The sequence below is a fragment of the Camelus dromedarius genome, chromosome 2 (assembly GCF_036321535.1).
Source record: "Camelus dromedarius isolate mCamDro1 chromosome 2, mCamDro1.pat, whole genome shotgun sequence".
NCBI classification, from domain to species: Eukaryota; Metazoa; Chordata; class Mammalia; order Artiodactyla; family Camelidae; genus Camelus; species Camelus dromedarius.
The window spans coordinates 111,264,689-111,282,204 of NC_087437.1; the positions used below are offsets into that span (position 1 = coordinate 111,264,689).

The 17,516-nt window shown below is 44.4% G+C and overlaps 1 protein-coding gene across 1 annotated transcript in view; it reads left to right on the top strand.

Annotated features, from left to right (window-relative positions):
* HUNK (hormonally up-regulated Neu-associated kinase) overlaps positions 1-17,516 on the top strand; it is a 100,327-nt gene that overhangs the window by 33,449 nt on the left and 49,362 nt on the right. The window contains exon 2 of the mRNA XM_031458775.2: positions 4,679-4,971. Coding sequence (XP_031314635.1) covers positions 4,679-4,971 — 293 coding nt within the window. The remainder of the gene's footprint in view (positions 1-4,678; positions 4,972-17,516) is intronic.

Below are 17,516 nucleotides of genomic sequence, written 5' to 3' on the forward strand. Positions count from 1 at the left end.
ACTCTGATCCCATGTAGACAGTCTCCACTGAGTCAATATTTAAAGAAGATGGGAGACTAGACTGATATTAAACCACTGCCTTGGGATTTAAAAGTGACTCTATTCCAGAGAGTTCAAAACACTGAAATGTAGTTCAGGCTTCTCCTTCTTCTTTGTAATATGCTAAAGCACCGGGTCAAGGAAGTCACATTTTTTTTTTCTTAGCTGAACTTAGCTTGAATGCTTTTCGCCCTCTCTACAGGTTGCCTCAGTGAAAGTAAAATGGTAATGATAATAGGGGCATCAATTTCAGGAGCATTTACTAGGTGTCAGATGTTGTTCTGAGTGCTTTACACAGTACGTTATCTCAGGTACCGATTGGTTTGTGGAGGTGTGAGCCGTGACCGGGGCCATATGCCTTTGTGCATCCTAAGTAAAATTCTACGCTGGAATTTTTCTCCTGATACATAGCCAGGGCCGTGAAGCGTGAATGCCTTTCTGCAGCTGGCCCCTCTCCTAATGACCTGGGATCCACGTACTCCCGTTCCTTCTTTCCTGCGGTGGGGACGGTGGGGGACAGTGGTGCCCCTCTTCCCTGCAGAGAGGAGTTCCTCCCCCTGTTCCTTTCCTCCCTCAGGAACTCCTTGCCTGAAGTCTTCCCTTCTCTCCTGTATCTTCTATTTCTCTGCCCCACAGGTGCTGCCTCTTCCTCTTAAATCTGCTCTTTTTTTTTCTTTTTTTTTTTGGCCTTTGGGGATTTCCTTTTCTTTCTTATGGGCTTAGCTATTTAAAAGTTTACTGATCTTGTCCATCACTGGTAGGTATTTTTCTGGTGGTGGGAGGTGGGACTTGCCATATTGTGAAAAGTGCAACTTCTTTTCACACTGAGGGAAGTTGCTGAATAATCCGGTTCAGCTGTGCTATTCAGGAGCCGTGTCATTCTCTTGCTACTAATTTCCCGCCACTCGGAAATACGGGGGCAGTCTGTGAAAACAGATTCCTCTGTAAAATTTTAGGAGGCTTTGCAACTGGGATCCATTGAAGAGAACCAGGTTGGGAGTTCCAGTCTAGTCCTTGGACTTGGTCCTCAGTCAGTCCGCGCAGATTTAATCTTTAAAACTCTCCTCACTAAAGCAGTTTATCTTTTCAGCTAGAGACCCATCATCACACTGGGCTCCACCCTGGTAGGATCAGTGCCTGTAAGTCTCTGATTACTGTCAAATTAAATTAGATGCTTCCCTTTGGTAATCATTGATCATTGCCTTTTCCTTCATTTCCCATTCAGTTTTCCCATTTTGATTGTTACAATTGAAGTTGATGAAATGATTTTGTGTAATCAAGAATGGCATTCTATTTGCAGCATTATCAGTGCAGAGCTTACAAGTTTAGGGATGCCTACAAGAAAGGGTGTTTAAAAATAGAGAGAGGGCTTTACAGGAAACCTTCTCCAGGTAAGGCTGCCTAAGGGTCCAGGTTTTTCACTGAGGGACTCTGAGAATCAGTAGAACTTGGGAACCAAGAAGTCAGAGGGTGGTGGGGCACACACCTGGTGTGTTAGTGTCCTGTGCTGCTGTAATGAATTATCACAAACTGAGTGGCTTAAAAACAACAGAAATCTATTCTCTCACAGTTCTGGAGGCCAAAAGTCCAAAATCAATCTCATTGGAACAAAATCAAGGTGTCGACAGGGCTGTGCTCCCTCTGATGGCTCCGGAGGATCCGTCCTTTGCCTCTGCCAGCCTCTGGTGGCTGCATTACTCCTTGGCTTGTGGCCCATCACGGCCATCTCTGCCCCCTTCATCACTTGGATGTCTGTGTGAATGTGTGTGAAATCTCCCACTGCCTCTATTTTAATAAAGACACTTGTGCTGACAGATAGGGTGCACCCAGACAATCTAGGTTAATCTCATCTCAAAATCCTTCCCTTTTTCCAAATAAGGTCACATTTACGTGGTCCAAGGATGGGGACTTAGTGTCTCTGGGTAGCTGTTATATAACCTGCTACAGGCAATTAAAGGGTGAAGCAGAATATCCTAATGATAATCGTGTGCTCTGTTAGGGAAGGCAGATCGTATTACTGCTGGGCTTTCAGGCTGTTGTTTATTCATAGTACTTTTAAGAGTTTCATTGCCAAAGGGTGTAATTTTTAAAACATTGTAACATAGACTCGAGCAAAGACGGAATCTTATTGTACTTTCCAGCATCCCTTTTTCTCTCCACCCCCCACAAGATGATGGAGATATATATATATATATATATATATATATATATATATATAGTCACAAATGTGTACAGTTTTAAAAGCTTTTAGTCTAGTATCTGTTGAACTAGGGGGGGTCAAACTACAGCCCGCTTCTGTGAGTGGACAGCATCACCCTCACATTGCCCTGGGACAGTGCAGGCACCCGGCTTGTGTGGTCCAGTGGCTCGTTATCCCCTCTTAGTCATTATGGGCCTGAAAATCCCCATTAAAATGGGCGAAGGTGATCAAAAGGTACAAACGTCCAGTTATAAGATAAAGAAGTCCTGGGGATGTAATGTAAAATGTGATGAATATCGTTAACGATGCTGTATTGTCCATTAGAAAGTTGCTAACACTGAAGATCTTAAAAGTTCTCATCCTACACACAAACTTGTAATGATGGTGATGGATGTTAACTAAACTTATTGTGATAAATATTTCCCAGTATATACATATACCAAATCCTTATTGGATACTTGAAACGAATACAGTGTTATATGTCAACTATATCTCAACTCAAAAACTAAAAATGAAAAAAAAGACTGTTCTCTAAACATTAAATGTTTAAATGTTGGTCCATTAAATTGATGTTAATTGGAAGGGTGTTTAAATTTATAAATGAAAACAAAACACAAACAAACAAAAAAGACTGTTCTCCAGAAGAGAGAACAGATTAAGCTGTTTATAGCTATTTTTGCTTCAATGATCAAAAAAAAAAAAAAAAAAAGTTCACTGATTTCCTCAGTTGGTGACCAAGTGGTCACTTGTTTACAAAGTACCATGTGAGGTGAAGAGAGGAGGGTCCCCGCAGGAAGGGATGGGTGCTTTAAATGGTATCGCAAGTGGTGGATGTGGTGGGAGCGTAAGGAAGGAGAGGTAAAGAGACTTTCTAGAAGGCGGTGGGACTGGGGTTAGCCTCTGCAGGAGAGGGGATTTGAATGGGTGAAGGGGTGGTGTGAGTACAAGCTTGGAGCGTAACTGAGCGTTCTGGGAGGAGACCTGTGTTGGGTGCTGGGAGTCGGGCTGGACTCCATGGGGCCGGGCTGGGGTTGTGGACCTGTGGGTGGCAGTGAGCCTCCAGAGAGCTTTAAGCAGGAAGTCAGAGTTTTAGACCTGATTTCAGGGCAGAGCATAGAGTGTATTCAGGGGTCCAGGAGGAATATATTGATGTCATAGTCCAAGCTAGTGGTGGCCAGACTTTTATTACTTTTTTAATCAGAAACCTATGTCAAGGAAATAACTTTTGAACCCCTCACTGCAAACATGTATCTGTCTACCTACCAGTCAGTCAGTTGTTTATCAATCTTCTATTGATTGATCACTTCTGTACTTATACATTGAGTGCATTATGAAGCAGTTACAAAAAAAGGAAGTAAACAGACATGGAAGGCCCACTGTTTTCGTCCTGGGGCCCAGTGAGTCAGTACCTTGTATGAGAATGTTCCTTGGGTTACCAGCATCTTGCTAGAGACAGCGCGTCTGGGTGCTATGAGGCAAGGTCCTTAATGAACCTGATCTGCGTGGGAACAGAGAGGAAGGAAAAGTGAGGGAGGCGGTCAGCAGAAGGAATCAATGTGGCTGGTCACATTCAAGAGGAGTGAAGATATAAGACAAAAGGAGGGCAACCAGTGGTGTGTTTCAAGGCCAGGTGAGTGGACTGGTGACAGCCGTCAAAAGACAGGGGAGAGTGGGGAAGGGTGCAGATTTGGGCAGAAGACGATCTTCCCTTCCTCTCCATCCCTCCATCCTTAGGTCCATTCTCCTCTCCCTCCCTCTCTCTTTCCCTATCTTTATACAATGCTGGGAGGTCCACACATGTGATTTTGGTTGTGAGGGAAGTGGCCCAGGAGAATGTCCAATGGGCAGTTGAGATGGGACTCTGGGGCAGCAACAGGCTGGGGCCTGGCTTAGGGCCAAGAGTTAACCTGTGCAGCGATCACAAGGGGAAGAGGTAACCATCGGAGGGCAGAGGCCGCCTGGCCTGAGGGGGAGGGGCGGGGTGCTGCATCACTGGGCTTTGCCACCCCCAGCTCCCGAACCATGCCCTTGAACTGAAGATGGGGGCGGATTTGGTGTTTCAGAAATGGAGGCGCTGTGGGGGGGGGCAACCTTGAGGGATGGTTTTGAGGCCTGAGAGGGAGTAGGGAGGGGCCTTTGCTGGAGGAGAATTTATGTTTTCACTTTGCGGAGAACCAGGTTTGACACCGACTCTTCACTGAGCCTTTCAGTCAACCATTCAAGTTTGCTTAAGTAAATTTCATTCTTTTCTCTAATAATTGAATCTTTAGAGCTTTGCTGATGTTCCATTTTTCTTTTTTTCCCTTGATGCTATTTCAGATAAGGTTTTCTCCTGGTGCAGAGGAGTCGCTGTGTGTTTTCCTAGGGCTTTGTGAATGGTCAGGGAATAAATTTTGCCTGCAGTGTCTGAGTGCAGCCATATTCCTGGTGTCTCTTTAGGTGGCCATAAAAGTCATCGACAAGAAGAGAGCCAAAAAGGACACCTATGTCACCAAAAACCTTCGGCGAGAGGGGCAGATCCAGCAGATGATCCGCCACCCCAACATCACCCAGCTCCTCGATATCTTAGAGACGGAAAACAGCTACTACCTGGTCATGGAGCTGTGTCCTGGGGGCAACCTGATGCACAAGATATATGAGAAGAAGCGGCTGGAGGAATCTGAAGCCCGCAGATACATCAGGCAGCTCATCTCGGCGGTGGAGCACCTGCACCGGGCCGGGGTGGTCCACAGGTAAGGGCCATGCCGTGCTGCTGATCGCCAGCTCCGTGCCAAATGGACGGCGCTGACACAGTGTGCTCCAAACAAGGCTGAGTCCTTGTAGCATGTTTTACAGTTCTTCTACATTTTCGTTTCATGGAACTGTTTTGTGAGTTGGGTTAATGCTAATGTGGGGTTAAAAGAGTGGTGTCTGAAGCCAGAGGTGCCTGGATTTGCATCCTGGCTCCATCCTTTAATAGTTGCGTGGGCTAGTTACTTAACCACTCTGAACCTCAGTCTCTTCTTCTGTAAATGGGAGTAATAATGATATATATCTCATGGTTGGTGTAAGGGGAAATGAGTTAATATATGGAAAGAGCTTGGAAGAGTGTTTGGTACATAGTTACGGACTTGTTAAGTATTGGCTGCTCTTATAATTATTTGTAAAGTTATGAGAACAGTTACTCAGGTGCCCGAAAGAAGCATCAGTGTTAAGATGGCATGAAATGGCTTTTCACTGAGTGATGGTGCTTTCATTGTATTTGCTTTACATATGGTTTTTGTTCAATAGCTGTTTTATTCAATTGAATTGAATCACCATTTGAATTGTGAACTTGCTTTTGAAAGTGAGGGATGTTCCCCGTAAGCCAAACCCACCTTGCAAATTATTATGAAAATCAACCTTTTTTTTTTTTCAACAGCCTGCTTCCTCCTGAGCAGGAGCTTTGCAGGCAAAGTGAACAGAAACAGGATTCTTAGCAGTGTTGCCATTGGTGGTGGGTACCGACTTCTCATGCTAGAGTGAAATAAAATCAGTACAATACAGTAAAATGAAAAAGGAAAGTGCCCTCTTTTCCTCCCAAGAAAGTGTTGACTTCACCAATAAATGCATTGTTCTTCCTTCATGGAATTATAATTGATAATTACTCTGAGTTGTTGAGAAAGATTAGGGCTGATGTTTAATTGATTCTCACTTAAAAATCAAGAGGAAGGAAATTATATATATGTGTGTGTATATATATATATATGCACACACGTGTTTAAAATATTTTTATTGAGATACAATTTACATACTATAAAAGTCACCATTTTAAAGTGTGCAAGTCAGTCGTTTTCAGCATATTCACAGAGTTGTACAACTATCACCACTATTTAATTTTAAGGGGGGAGGGTATAGCTCAGAGGGGGAGGGTATAGCTCAAAAGAGGGAGGGTATAGCTCAAGTGGTAGAGTGCATGCTTAGCATGCACAAGGTCCTGGGTTCAATCCCCAGTACCTTCTTTACATAAATAAATACATAAGTAAGCCTAATTACCCCCCAAGAAAAAAATTTTTTTTAGAATATTTCCATCAACCCCCCAAAGAAACCCCATACCCATTAGCAGTCAGCCTCCATGCCTGCCCCTCTGACCAGCCCCTGGTAGCCACTAATCTCTCTGTCTCTATGCATTTGCCTATTCTGGACATTTCATATAAATGGAAACAATATGTGGTTCCTTATGGCTGGCTTCTTTCCCTTAACATAATGTTACAAGATTCATACCTGTTGCAGTCTATTAGTCCTTCCTTCATTTAATGACTGAATAACATTCCATTCTCTGGATAATCCACATTTTGTTTATCTGTTCATCCACTGATGGACATTTGGGTTGTTTTCACCTTTTGGCTGATGTGACTAATGCCACCATGAACATTTACGTGCAAGTTATTGTGTGAACGTATGTTTTCATTTCTTTTGGGGAATTCTACTCTTAGGTGTGGAAGGGCTGTATCACAGGGCAGACTCCAAAGTTTAACCTTTTGAGGAAACATGTCTTTTAAAAATTCAGCTCTTAATGGTGCCTTTTATCTGTTTGAAAGCCATTCATATTCTGATCAGTGAGAATGCAGCTTCCAGGTCTTTAATCAGTAGAACTCAAGGTGGAGAGGGCTGTCTCTCTACCAGTGGGGTTGGCACTAGGGGATGATCTGCCCTCTGTGCTAGAACCTGGGACAGTGTACGGGAGGTCCCAGGTTCAGGGGGACACAATGAGGAAGGTCCTGTGTCTCAGGGGGACACTGTGGGGAGGTCTTGGGCTCAGAGGGAGACTGTGGGGGAGGTCCTGGGCTCAGGGGGACACAGTAGGGGAGGTTCTGTGTCTCAGCGGGACACTGTGGGGAGGTCTGGGGCTCAGAGCTTTCCAGGAGCCAGCCTTGGCCAGGCGCCATTCAAGCAGATCATTTCCTCACCAAGGTAAGGCAACCTCTCCATGTACGTATTTTTAGTCACACATATTGTCACGAAATCACGCCTCATTAGAACTCTTTGAGTTTCGATCCACAAGGAAGGGAACATTCAGAAATTTGAAGTGAATAAGACTATTTTTGGCTCTCTCCAACAATACCCTTGTGTAACCTGCCGTGTCATAGTTCTGCCATTATTAGGAAAATGATGGTCGTCAGAGTGCCTGGTTCTGTCTCCGTTGATTAAGATGACAAAGGCAGAAACCTCACGAATGAATCAGCTTGGATTACTGACTCCGCAGGTCACGGCGGAAAATAGAACCAGGGGAAGAGCTTTCTGAGGGACTCAGGGTGTTATTACAAGGGTTTCCTGCTGTCAAAAGTCAGATGCACACTGGACTTCGCAAGATTTTGAGGACGACAAAGGAAAAGCCAGTGAAGGCTGCGCCTTGCTGGCTGGTCCCTCCTGCAGGAAATTCTCAACACCCTTTTAAAGTAATTTTAACAAAAATCCAATCCCTGTCAGCGCAATTACTGTCAGAATGTCAAAGGAATGAATTTAATAATGTTTTGATAGCAAAGATGGTGTGCCTTTTCTTTCTCTGCTCTCCAGCATTCTAATTCTTCCTCCCTCTTTGGAAATATATTCATAAGCCAATCCTGGCAAAGCCTCAGGTCCTGTGTCTTAGCGGGACACTGTGGGGAGGTCTGGGGCTCCCAGTCAGGGAAGACTGGAAATCTAGGTGTCATTTCAGAGGAGTTCTTCATTTTCCTCGCTAGAAATCAAGTTAATGAGTGTCAACACACACGGATACAAGTGATTAGGTGGCTGAAACCTCCCGGGACAATGTTTGTTTAGAATAGACTCATGAGTGGCTTTACATGGAATATCTTGACTTTGAAAAGTTCTATATCACTAATTTTTAGTAGACATATCTGGCTCCCTGCTGGTTATATCCTGTAGCCCTTTTTAGTGATGGAGAATTTTCTCCTTTGTGCTGCAAAGGTGGAATGAATTTCATAAATTATTTTGAGGTTAGATTTTTCAAATGAGTAAGAGAATTTAGATAGCATTTCAGAGATGTCCCGGAGTCCCCAGCAGGCAGATTTCTGAGCACACAGATCGGATCATCCGAAAGGATTTAGGATGAATTTGGCTACATTATGTGATTTAAAGGGTGTTTGGTTGTGTGTATTAGAGGATGCTCTAAAAGTTCCCGATTAGGCTGATACCATATCGTCATGTCATCGTCAACTTAATGCATCTTAATAGCAGAGTCCTCATTTCCTGTGAAATTAAATCTAAATATTTAATTATCTATATGGAACTATTTAAATACCATTTAAAGGAAGAAGATCTTTAAAAATCATGTAACTATGACAAGTAGACGGGGAAAAAGAAAACAAAACGTCTATAAAGCAGACTTCTTTAGCTGGCAGAGAACTTCGTTTTAAACTGGACCTGCCATAGCTTTTGTGTCTTTTGCTGCAATAGGGCTGTTTTTAACTTCTGCAAAGTTAGAGTATGGTCTTAACTTCTTTATTACATCGTTTTTGGATTGCCTGAGATACTTTGAGTTTAAAAATCTAATGAGTTTTTTTTTTCTTTTCTCAACCATGCTTACCCAGCAGGGTGCCAAAATCTGATGGTCCCCTAATCTAGGTAGACCGTTGACTCTTAACATCCATCATCAAGAATGCTGATTCTGCTGAGAGGCTAATTTGAGATTCATTTGTTCATTCAGAATAACAAGGTCCAATCAAGCTATGCAGACAAAACATACCAGGGTACCACAATACCACTGTCCCTAAGCAGGAAGAGACAAGCCATGGGGGCCCGAAGGACTGGGAGAGAAAGAATGACATATGATCAAAGGGAACCGGAGCCTGGGCTTGGCTGTGTGTCATCACGGCCGCTCCCAGGGCCATGACCTTCCTCACTCATCAACATTGGGAAAGGGCCTTCTGCACGTGGGAGGAATGCAGGGCAAGAGAGGGGACCCTTCTTTGTTCTCGAGGGCCTGACAAGAAGCAGGCCCAAACCTGTACTGGTGGGGTATTAAGAAGTTCTTTTAACTCAGGCTTTCTCGGAGAGAGGAGGGAGGGGAAGTCAGATGAGAAGGGAGTGACTTCTGCTCACACCCAGGGGCTGTTGGAGATCCCAGGGCCTGAGCACCTATCTGGAAGTGCTGATTATATAGATCAAAGGCTTTTCATTTAATTAGGCTTGAAAAAACATGATGGGAAATAGATTTTACAGAGCTCTAGCCCCACAACTTTGTGGATTGTGATGTACAGTGGTTAGCCGTGTGGATTCCAAAGCCAGACCGCCTGCGTCTGTCCACATGCCGGGTCTGCCTCTTAGAAGCTGCCCTGGGCAGATCACTCAGGCTTTTGTGCCTCTCTCTCCACCGCTACACAATAGAGATAAGGGATTATCCACTTCACGTGGCTGTTGTGAGGATTAAATGAGTCAATTCATGTAAAGTGCTTAACACTGGGACCCTTGGTAAGTACTGAGTACGTGTTTGCTGTGATTACTACTCAGTCTACCTCATTCATTTTATCCACAGAGGCCGAGTTCTGTGTACTCAAGGCCTCACAGCTGTTCTCTGCTTGTACTGGCCTTGCTGTCTTTGGCTGGCTGAGTTCTGCTCATCTTTCAGGTCCCAGCTTCTCCTCCAGGAAGCCCTCCAGGCTAAGCACCCCACCCCCCACCGCCCCTGTCATAGACTCGCCGGAATTCTACTTTGATCTCCAAATACTCTTCACATGATCACTTGCTTGTTTGGTAACTGTCCTCTGCACAGGCCACCACCTAGCCCAATGCCCAGCCCAGCACGCACACAGTAAGACTGTTGGATGAATGAAGGGAAACTGAATGAATACAGCTAGTGTCGGAGTTAGCACTGGCATGGAAGCTTCCTGGTAGCCAGTTCCATGTTCTTTCTGGAATGTTTCATATTCTCCCTGGAATTTCAAGGGAGTCTCTTCATTGACGTCGTACCAATTTGTTTATTTTTCAGGTCACAATTTGTAGAGTGGCATCTTTTTAGTGAATGACTAGCTGTTTCATTTTATAAACAGAATTTGTTCCTGGGGCATTGTAGGAGCTCAATACAGGTTTCGTTTTGAATAAATAAATTAGGTACACGCTTAACAAATTATTCTCGTGTTTTACCAAATTGCTCATATTGTAAATAAATCAAAGATTAAAAAATCACTTGGTTTTAATACGGCGCTTTTGAAGATAAAACCTAACCAAAAAAAAAAACCTCTTGTTCAACCTCTGCAAAATGCCTGTTGCCTTGAGGAGTTACGTACTTTTCTTGAATGCTTTATTCTTAGCTTATTACTGAAATCCATCTTGTGGCCATCTGCACAGGCACAGCTTCCTCCCCAGACCTAATCCTCTGTGAGCTTGGTCCAGCCTCCCGCCTCCTGCCCCAGTCCCTTCTCTCTGACCTTTCATTTGAGGGCTCGTGCCTCGCAGTACTGTTTGCTTATCGCCAAATGAACCACCTGTTTCAAGTCTTTTCTGGAGTCTCCCCCTTCACTTTGTCTTAGAATCTTTAACGGCCTACCCTCACCTCACCTCACCAGCCTCTCACCTCTTTTCAGAGGTTGTTCAGCTGGGAGCGGCCCACTTTCTCATTTCCACCTGCAAACGGCCCTTTCCATTTTCCAAAGAAGAAGCCGAGGCTCAGAGAGTTTAAACAAGTTGCCCCAGGCCACTCAGCGGGTCAGAGGGTCGTTGGAGAGACCTGGCCTCGGCTGCCTGTCTTTCTCGCCTCCCCAGGCTGCCCTGTTTGTCCAGTCTTTGCCCAGCCCCCCGACTTTGGGCCTTTGCTGGCTCCTCACCAGCTGCTCCAGGTCCCACTCCAACCCTCTCTCCCCTCCCTGGAATCCTGGCAGCTTTCTGCCTCTTGGTTCCTCACTTTCTTTTTGGGTCTCAGCCCTGGGTGGCTCCCGCAGGCTCCTTCTTGAGTTCCTGTCTCTCCGTTGAGGCCTGGGGCTTGTTAGTAGCCCGACCTTCGACCTTCGCTGCATGGCCTGGTGAGGCCCAGGAGAGAAACTTCCTTTGTTCCCAGCCCAGTATTCTGGAAGCATGTGCGTGCACACACACACACACACACACACACACAGAGCATGCCCATGTGTACACATGGGCACGTGTGCTCACAAACACACTTGCAGGCACGCATGCAACATATATAGTCACACACGTGCACCCTCATACACGTACCCCTCCATGGAGTGTGTGCACTGCCACACACGTGCACACCCATGCACAGACTCAGGTGAGTGTGCACACACGCACTCCCACTCCCCACTCCCCCGTGCTGCTCCTGTCTGCCTCTGCTCTGCAGGGTCCTAGCAGCTGCTACTTCTCCCCACCCCACTCCCAACCACAGTGCATGGGGACTCTGTGTTTTTTAGGGCAATGGGGTACCCCCCCACCCCTCTGTTTGGGAGGGCAGTGATTGGAGTTCACTGTGGCCAGTCTCCAAACCCTAGAGATTACCATCTTTTAAAAAATGGAAGGAACCTTGGAGTGGTTGGGTGGGGGGAGGGGGAGGCGTGCTTGGTAGCCCGTGGGTGAACTTTAATTGTTAGTCATGGCCTGTTTGAGCTTGTTCTTTTGAAATAACCTAGAATAAAGGGCTGGTGGTTAGGGCTCTCCCCTGGGCCTTCTCTCAGTCTCTGGAAAAATGCCTCCCCACCCTGACTCCCCACCCCCAAACAGTGCAGGGAACAGAATCCAAGGTCAGGTCTGCCAAGGGCTGCCATGATGAGCCCCATTAGGCATTTCTCCCTGAAATGGCCTGGTTACCAGAGAAGGGTCCAGAAGCCTCTGAACCTGCACTCTGGTTGGCCTCCTCTGGGCTGGGCTCCCTCCTCATGCTTTGCTGAAGGGCCACTTCACTGGCCACTTCCCTTTGTTCCCAAGACACACTGTTCCCACCGCTGCCCCTTAGCACTGTCCTAGTCACCAGGTCCTCCATACGTGCTCCCTCCCTTTTCTTGCTTGTCCTGATGTTGGAGCAGGCAGATAACTAGATATAAACAGAGAAAGGTGGGGGGGGCATGGGCCAAATGGCAGGAAACCATACATCTTGTGAACAGCGGGGGTCCTTGGGAAGACAGAAGAAAGGAGGAACCTCTGGACTGATAAGAGATGACACATTTAGGGGGTGACAAGTGTCCTGGAGGCAGGCAAAGAAAGGTGGGAAAGGGCAGAAATTTCCAGTGTCCAAGTGTAATTTTGCTCATTATGCCCTCATTACAATAAAATTAGCCTTGCAGATTAGAAGTACCCCTCATGCACCGAGGCCATGACACTTCCGATCCAGACTAAATAAGGACAAAACCCCTCCTCCCCTCGGGTAGGTGGAGTTGGGATGAAAGTCAAGGACTAGGACCCCAAGCCCTTCCCTCCCCAATGAATATTCCACCCATTCGTTTTTACACCCAAGGTAGCCAGATGCCCAAGAAACTCAGTGAAGCTGCTCACCTGAGCCTGCCTGCCCTCCCCTTGAAAGGGTACTGTCCATCACTTAATAAATACTCGCTTAACTTTCTTGACCTCCACATCTTGGCTCTGAATTCTTTCTGGGATGAGACAAGAACCTAATTGCCAGCAACACTGACTCCTCTTGGAATTCCCTTTTGGCCAAGGAAAAGCTATTGCCTCTCCAGCAGGGACCATTTTCATTCCTTCCCTTTGGCTTTCAGTTATAAGTTCACACCATATCAAGTTTGCCTGCCACGGAGAGGAGCTCCTCACACTGTAGGACTAGAGGAAGAGCCCTCTACTCTCTCTTCACCACAAAGTGAGTAATCCAATCAAGGAGCGTTAATGCGAAAGTGAGCATCGCCCCATCATTAAGTGCAAACCATCAACTGTCAGAACCTTCCTTCCCATCCGGTGGCTCTGACACTTAACACAGCCACCTAGTTTGCTCTCGGGGTGGAGCTAGGGTAAACCTCATGCTTTTCACTTGGACCACAGGGAACTTTCTGGATAATAGAGGCCTGCCAGTATTTTTTTTTTAAATGTTACATGGTAATACACTAACACTAAAACCTTAAGAATAAGTTCATCCTTTGTTTATTATTCAAGACAATATCTTTCAATTCTGTGGCCTCTTGGTATTATTTGTGGCCTTTGGGGTCATTGCTGAGTAGCCGGGCAGAGGGTCTGAGTGGCCCACTGTGCTGAATGGATTCTTAATTAACTTCAGGTGGTAAGCATGCTCGAGCGTGAACATCCTGAGTGAGGCAGTTGGTGGTAACCATAGCATTCCTAGTACTGACCTCGTAGGAAGAGGGGAGATATGCAGGTACTACTTAAAAAAATTAATAGACTTTAATTTTTAAAGCAGTTTTAAATTTATAGAAAAATTGTGCAAAACTGCAGAGTTCCCACCTCCCTCCCACATTGTTTGACCTATTATTAGTATCTTACAATAGAATAGTACATTGGTTATAATTGATAAACCAATACTGATATGTTATTATTAATTGTTTCCATTAGAGTTCCTTAGGGTACTCAGTACATTAAGATACTCTTTGTATTGTACATTCTATGGGTTTTGACAAATGCATGATGTCATGTCGCCACCATTATAGTACCATACAGAAAAGTTTCACCACCCTAAAAAAATGTGCTCCACCTCTTCACTCTACCCTTCCTCCTGCAACCGTGGCAATCAGTGACATTTTCACTGCCTATAGTTTTGTTTTTTCCAGAAGGTCATGTAGTTGGAATCATACAGTACATAGTCTTTTCAGATCACCTTCTTTCACTTAAAGACATTCACTTAAGACTCCTCCATGGCTTTCATGGCTTGATAGCTCATTTCTTTTTGTTGCTTGATGCCCCACAGTTTGTTTATCCATTCACCTACTGAAGGACATCTTGGTTGCTTCCCAGTTTTGACAATTATGAATAAAGCTGCTGTAAACATTCATGTCCATAAGTTTTCTGTTTGTTTGGGTAGATACCTAGGCTAAAACTACTTTTATTTGTTTTTATTTTTTATTGAAGTATAATTGATTTACAGTGTTGTTAAAACTATTTTTATTTTGGTGGGGAAGGTAATTAATTAGGTTTACTTATTTATTTATTCTTAGAGGAAACTGGGGATTGAACGTAGGACCTCATGCATGCTAAGCATGCATTCTGCCACTTGAGCTATACCCTCCCTGAAAACTATTTTTAAAAATGTAATTTTAGAGCCTTTTTCCCTAAAGAGTTGGAAGGAAAGTATCCATCCCCTCCTTCTAGGTAAGTCTCCAAAGACAAAGCAGGAGGTGGAAATAAAGCCAGAAGAGGTCTAATGTTCCTTTCATTTGGGTAGATTGAGTACAGAGACAGATGTAGCTACTTTTCCATTAACTAGTCCTGGAACCTTTAGGCAGTTAGATTGGTTATTGCTGAAATCTTTTAGAAACCTTAACAAAAGGGTAAGGTCTGCATAAACAACCAGTTAGCCAGATTTGCGCTGAGCATTTTTCCCATGGGCTGGGGTAGGTTACTATGGGATGCAACGGGTGAAAATAAACCGTGGTTTCATTTTTTTCATTTTGCCTAATAATTACCTTTTAATACTTTCTCCCCTGGTTTTATGACATTTTCCTGATTTTAAAAGTGGGCATTTTTTTTTCTTCTGCATTTTCTCTTATTTTTAGCCTTCCATTTATATCATTTTTCTAATCATTGTGGTTGTTCCCTGGGCTTTTGTGGCCCCAGAATTATCCAGCTTAGTTTTATTATTCTTGTCAATTGCTTTCCTTTACCTCCTGTCTTTAAGAGGTTTTTCTCCATAGTATTTGTTCTGAACCAAATTTCTCCTTTAATGCCTTAGTGTGGCTTCCATTCTTCCCAGGGAAAGAGGTTTAATTTTGCTGGAAACAAACTGTGGCCCTCCTTTAGATGAAAATAGTGCTGCTGCTTTATAATCAGTTTTCACAGAATCACAGTTTGGGCTATTGCTGGCACACTGTTTTGTGAGTCTTTGCAAGTAGCTGGGAATTACCGTATATGCTTGAATATAAGGTTAAGGTTATATTCTGTCCCCATCATCTCCAGGGAAGAGGAGGTGCCTTACAGAGTGCTTGCCAAGTGTCTCACAGTATGAGGGCACAATCTCAATTATTTTATTTTCAACAACAAAGTACCAGTTAACCTTGACCTGACCCACTGATGACTTTGGGAACTCTGGAAGTCACCTGAGGAAGCCAATAGAAAGGGAGGCAAAGACATTTTATATAGTTTTAATAATAACTTCTAAAGGGATATGACATAATTGTGAGCACTTGTGAGACGACTCTAAACTCAATTCACTGAACGGTGAATTTATAGACATTCAGAATGGACGCCTAGGATAGTATTTCCAGCAAGTGCATCATGCACAGATTTGAAAAGTGCTTCATCTCAAACATCCAGTCCACCTAAAGATCACGTTACACTGGAAACACCCTGTGATGATGCTCTCTGTCATCCTGCTCCTGCCTGTGACAAGTTTGAATGAAACTGTTTCATAAAATGTGGAGTATGGGAGTGATATTTCTAAGGTTAATTATATTAACCTTATAGTATCTTGAATATGACTGTGCAGCTCTATAGATAAATAGTATAATCATTTGGTAATTTCATTGCATTTCTAAAAATTATATCTCTGTGCTTTTCAAAACCCCTCCTGAGGGGCAGGGTCTACCCACTGGAAGAGTGAGGAAGATCACCTTATACTGGGGGACACCCTGCATTTGGACACATGTGATATATTTTAACGGCTGGGCAGTTTTTCAGTACTCTGTGTACTGTTTCGTTTGAATTGAAGTGAAGGTATACAATTCTTCCTCCCATTGGTGGGTGGGTGTGTGTGTGGTTTGGGGACCATCTGTTTATCTTCCCCAACTGCCAGGTTCAGCGCAATCTCCCTTCTCATCCAGGGGTCCAACCCTAAGGCTACCAGCCGCCTTCCAATTTTGCAATCCTCCGGTCAGGTTTTCAGAGCTGGTCTTTTTCTGCATTTGACTTAACTCTTCTCATCTTGAAATGCTGCCTCTTGTCATTCCTGTGCTGATACTTCCCCGACTGTTCCCTCCCAGCCAGCTCTGAATGTCAGTGTTCCCACCAAGATGTCATCCTTGGTTCCCCCGCCCCCATCATCCTCTTCCCTTTCCCTGGGCATCTCCTGTCCTTTCAAGGCTCAACCTCCATCCATACGGAGGTTGAAAATTGGTAGCCTGTGGGTTGTATCTGGCCTGCGAGGTTGGCCCACGCATTGTGGTAGTTATTGTTGTTTCAGATGTGAATTTGTTGCCAACATTTAAAAATTGGGATTGAATCCAGATTTCTGGCTTCTCTTGGAAAACAGGAGGAGGTGGCTGTGCTGAGACCGAGCTGTGAGCTGCTGTCCCCGTTAGATGGGACACTTCGTGCTCTGCCGGGCTACCACAGTCCTAGAAGCTGCTCCCTTCTGCCTCAGCTCTTCTGACACCTGCTATCAGTTGTTGTTTTTGTTTACCATGACCACACTATTCTAGTTCTTACAACAGAGATAAGAGGACAAAAATAATTCTTTTGCCCATATCTCTATTCACAAGTGGGAAAAATAAAAACTGGACCAAGGATGCTATGTTTCAAGACAGTGGAAGAAAGCATTTTGTGTGTGTATAGAAGGGAGGAATATTCTTCTATATTTAATATTCATGGTGTGTCTGAGTTGAGAGGCTACAACGTAAGATGCTCATAATCATTGACGTAGATGGTTTATTATTTTGCCCACATTTTTAAATTCTGGAATTCTAAACAATCACTTTGATAATTAGATGCACTGATATTTACTAGGTATAGAATGTGCAAAGGTACTGGGGCACAGTGGTAAGTAAGGCAGACGTGTTTCCTGCCTTCAAAGGGTTGACAGTCAGCTTGTACGGATGCCACAGGCCCCTCACTCAGCATGACCCTGAGTGCATTTCTTCCTCCCACCTCCTCCAGTCAGCTCAGTGTCCACTATCAAAGTCACCCATCATCTGATTAGCACTTAATTCCCTTTGGTCATGTCATGTTAACATGTCCTTAGGCATAATACCAGGGATTAGGACCCTGACATCTTTGGGGTTTATTTTTCTGCCCACTGTAATAGCTGCTTGCTAAATAGATTAATTTATTACCACCTACCAATTTGTGGGTAACACCAAGCTTGGAGGTTGTAGGACTAATAATTATGTCAGCTTTCATTTTTTTTTTTTTTTAAACTGCTTTCCTCAATCTTTCTTACTCTGGCTGGTGTTGCTCACCGACTCACAAACACGTGGCCACATTTGCATTTCCCGACTGTTCT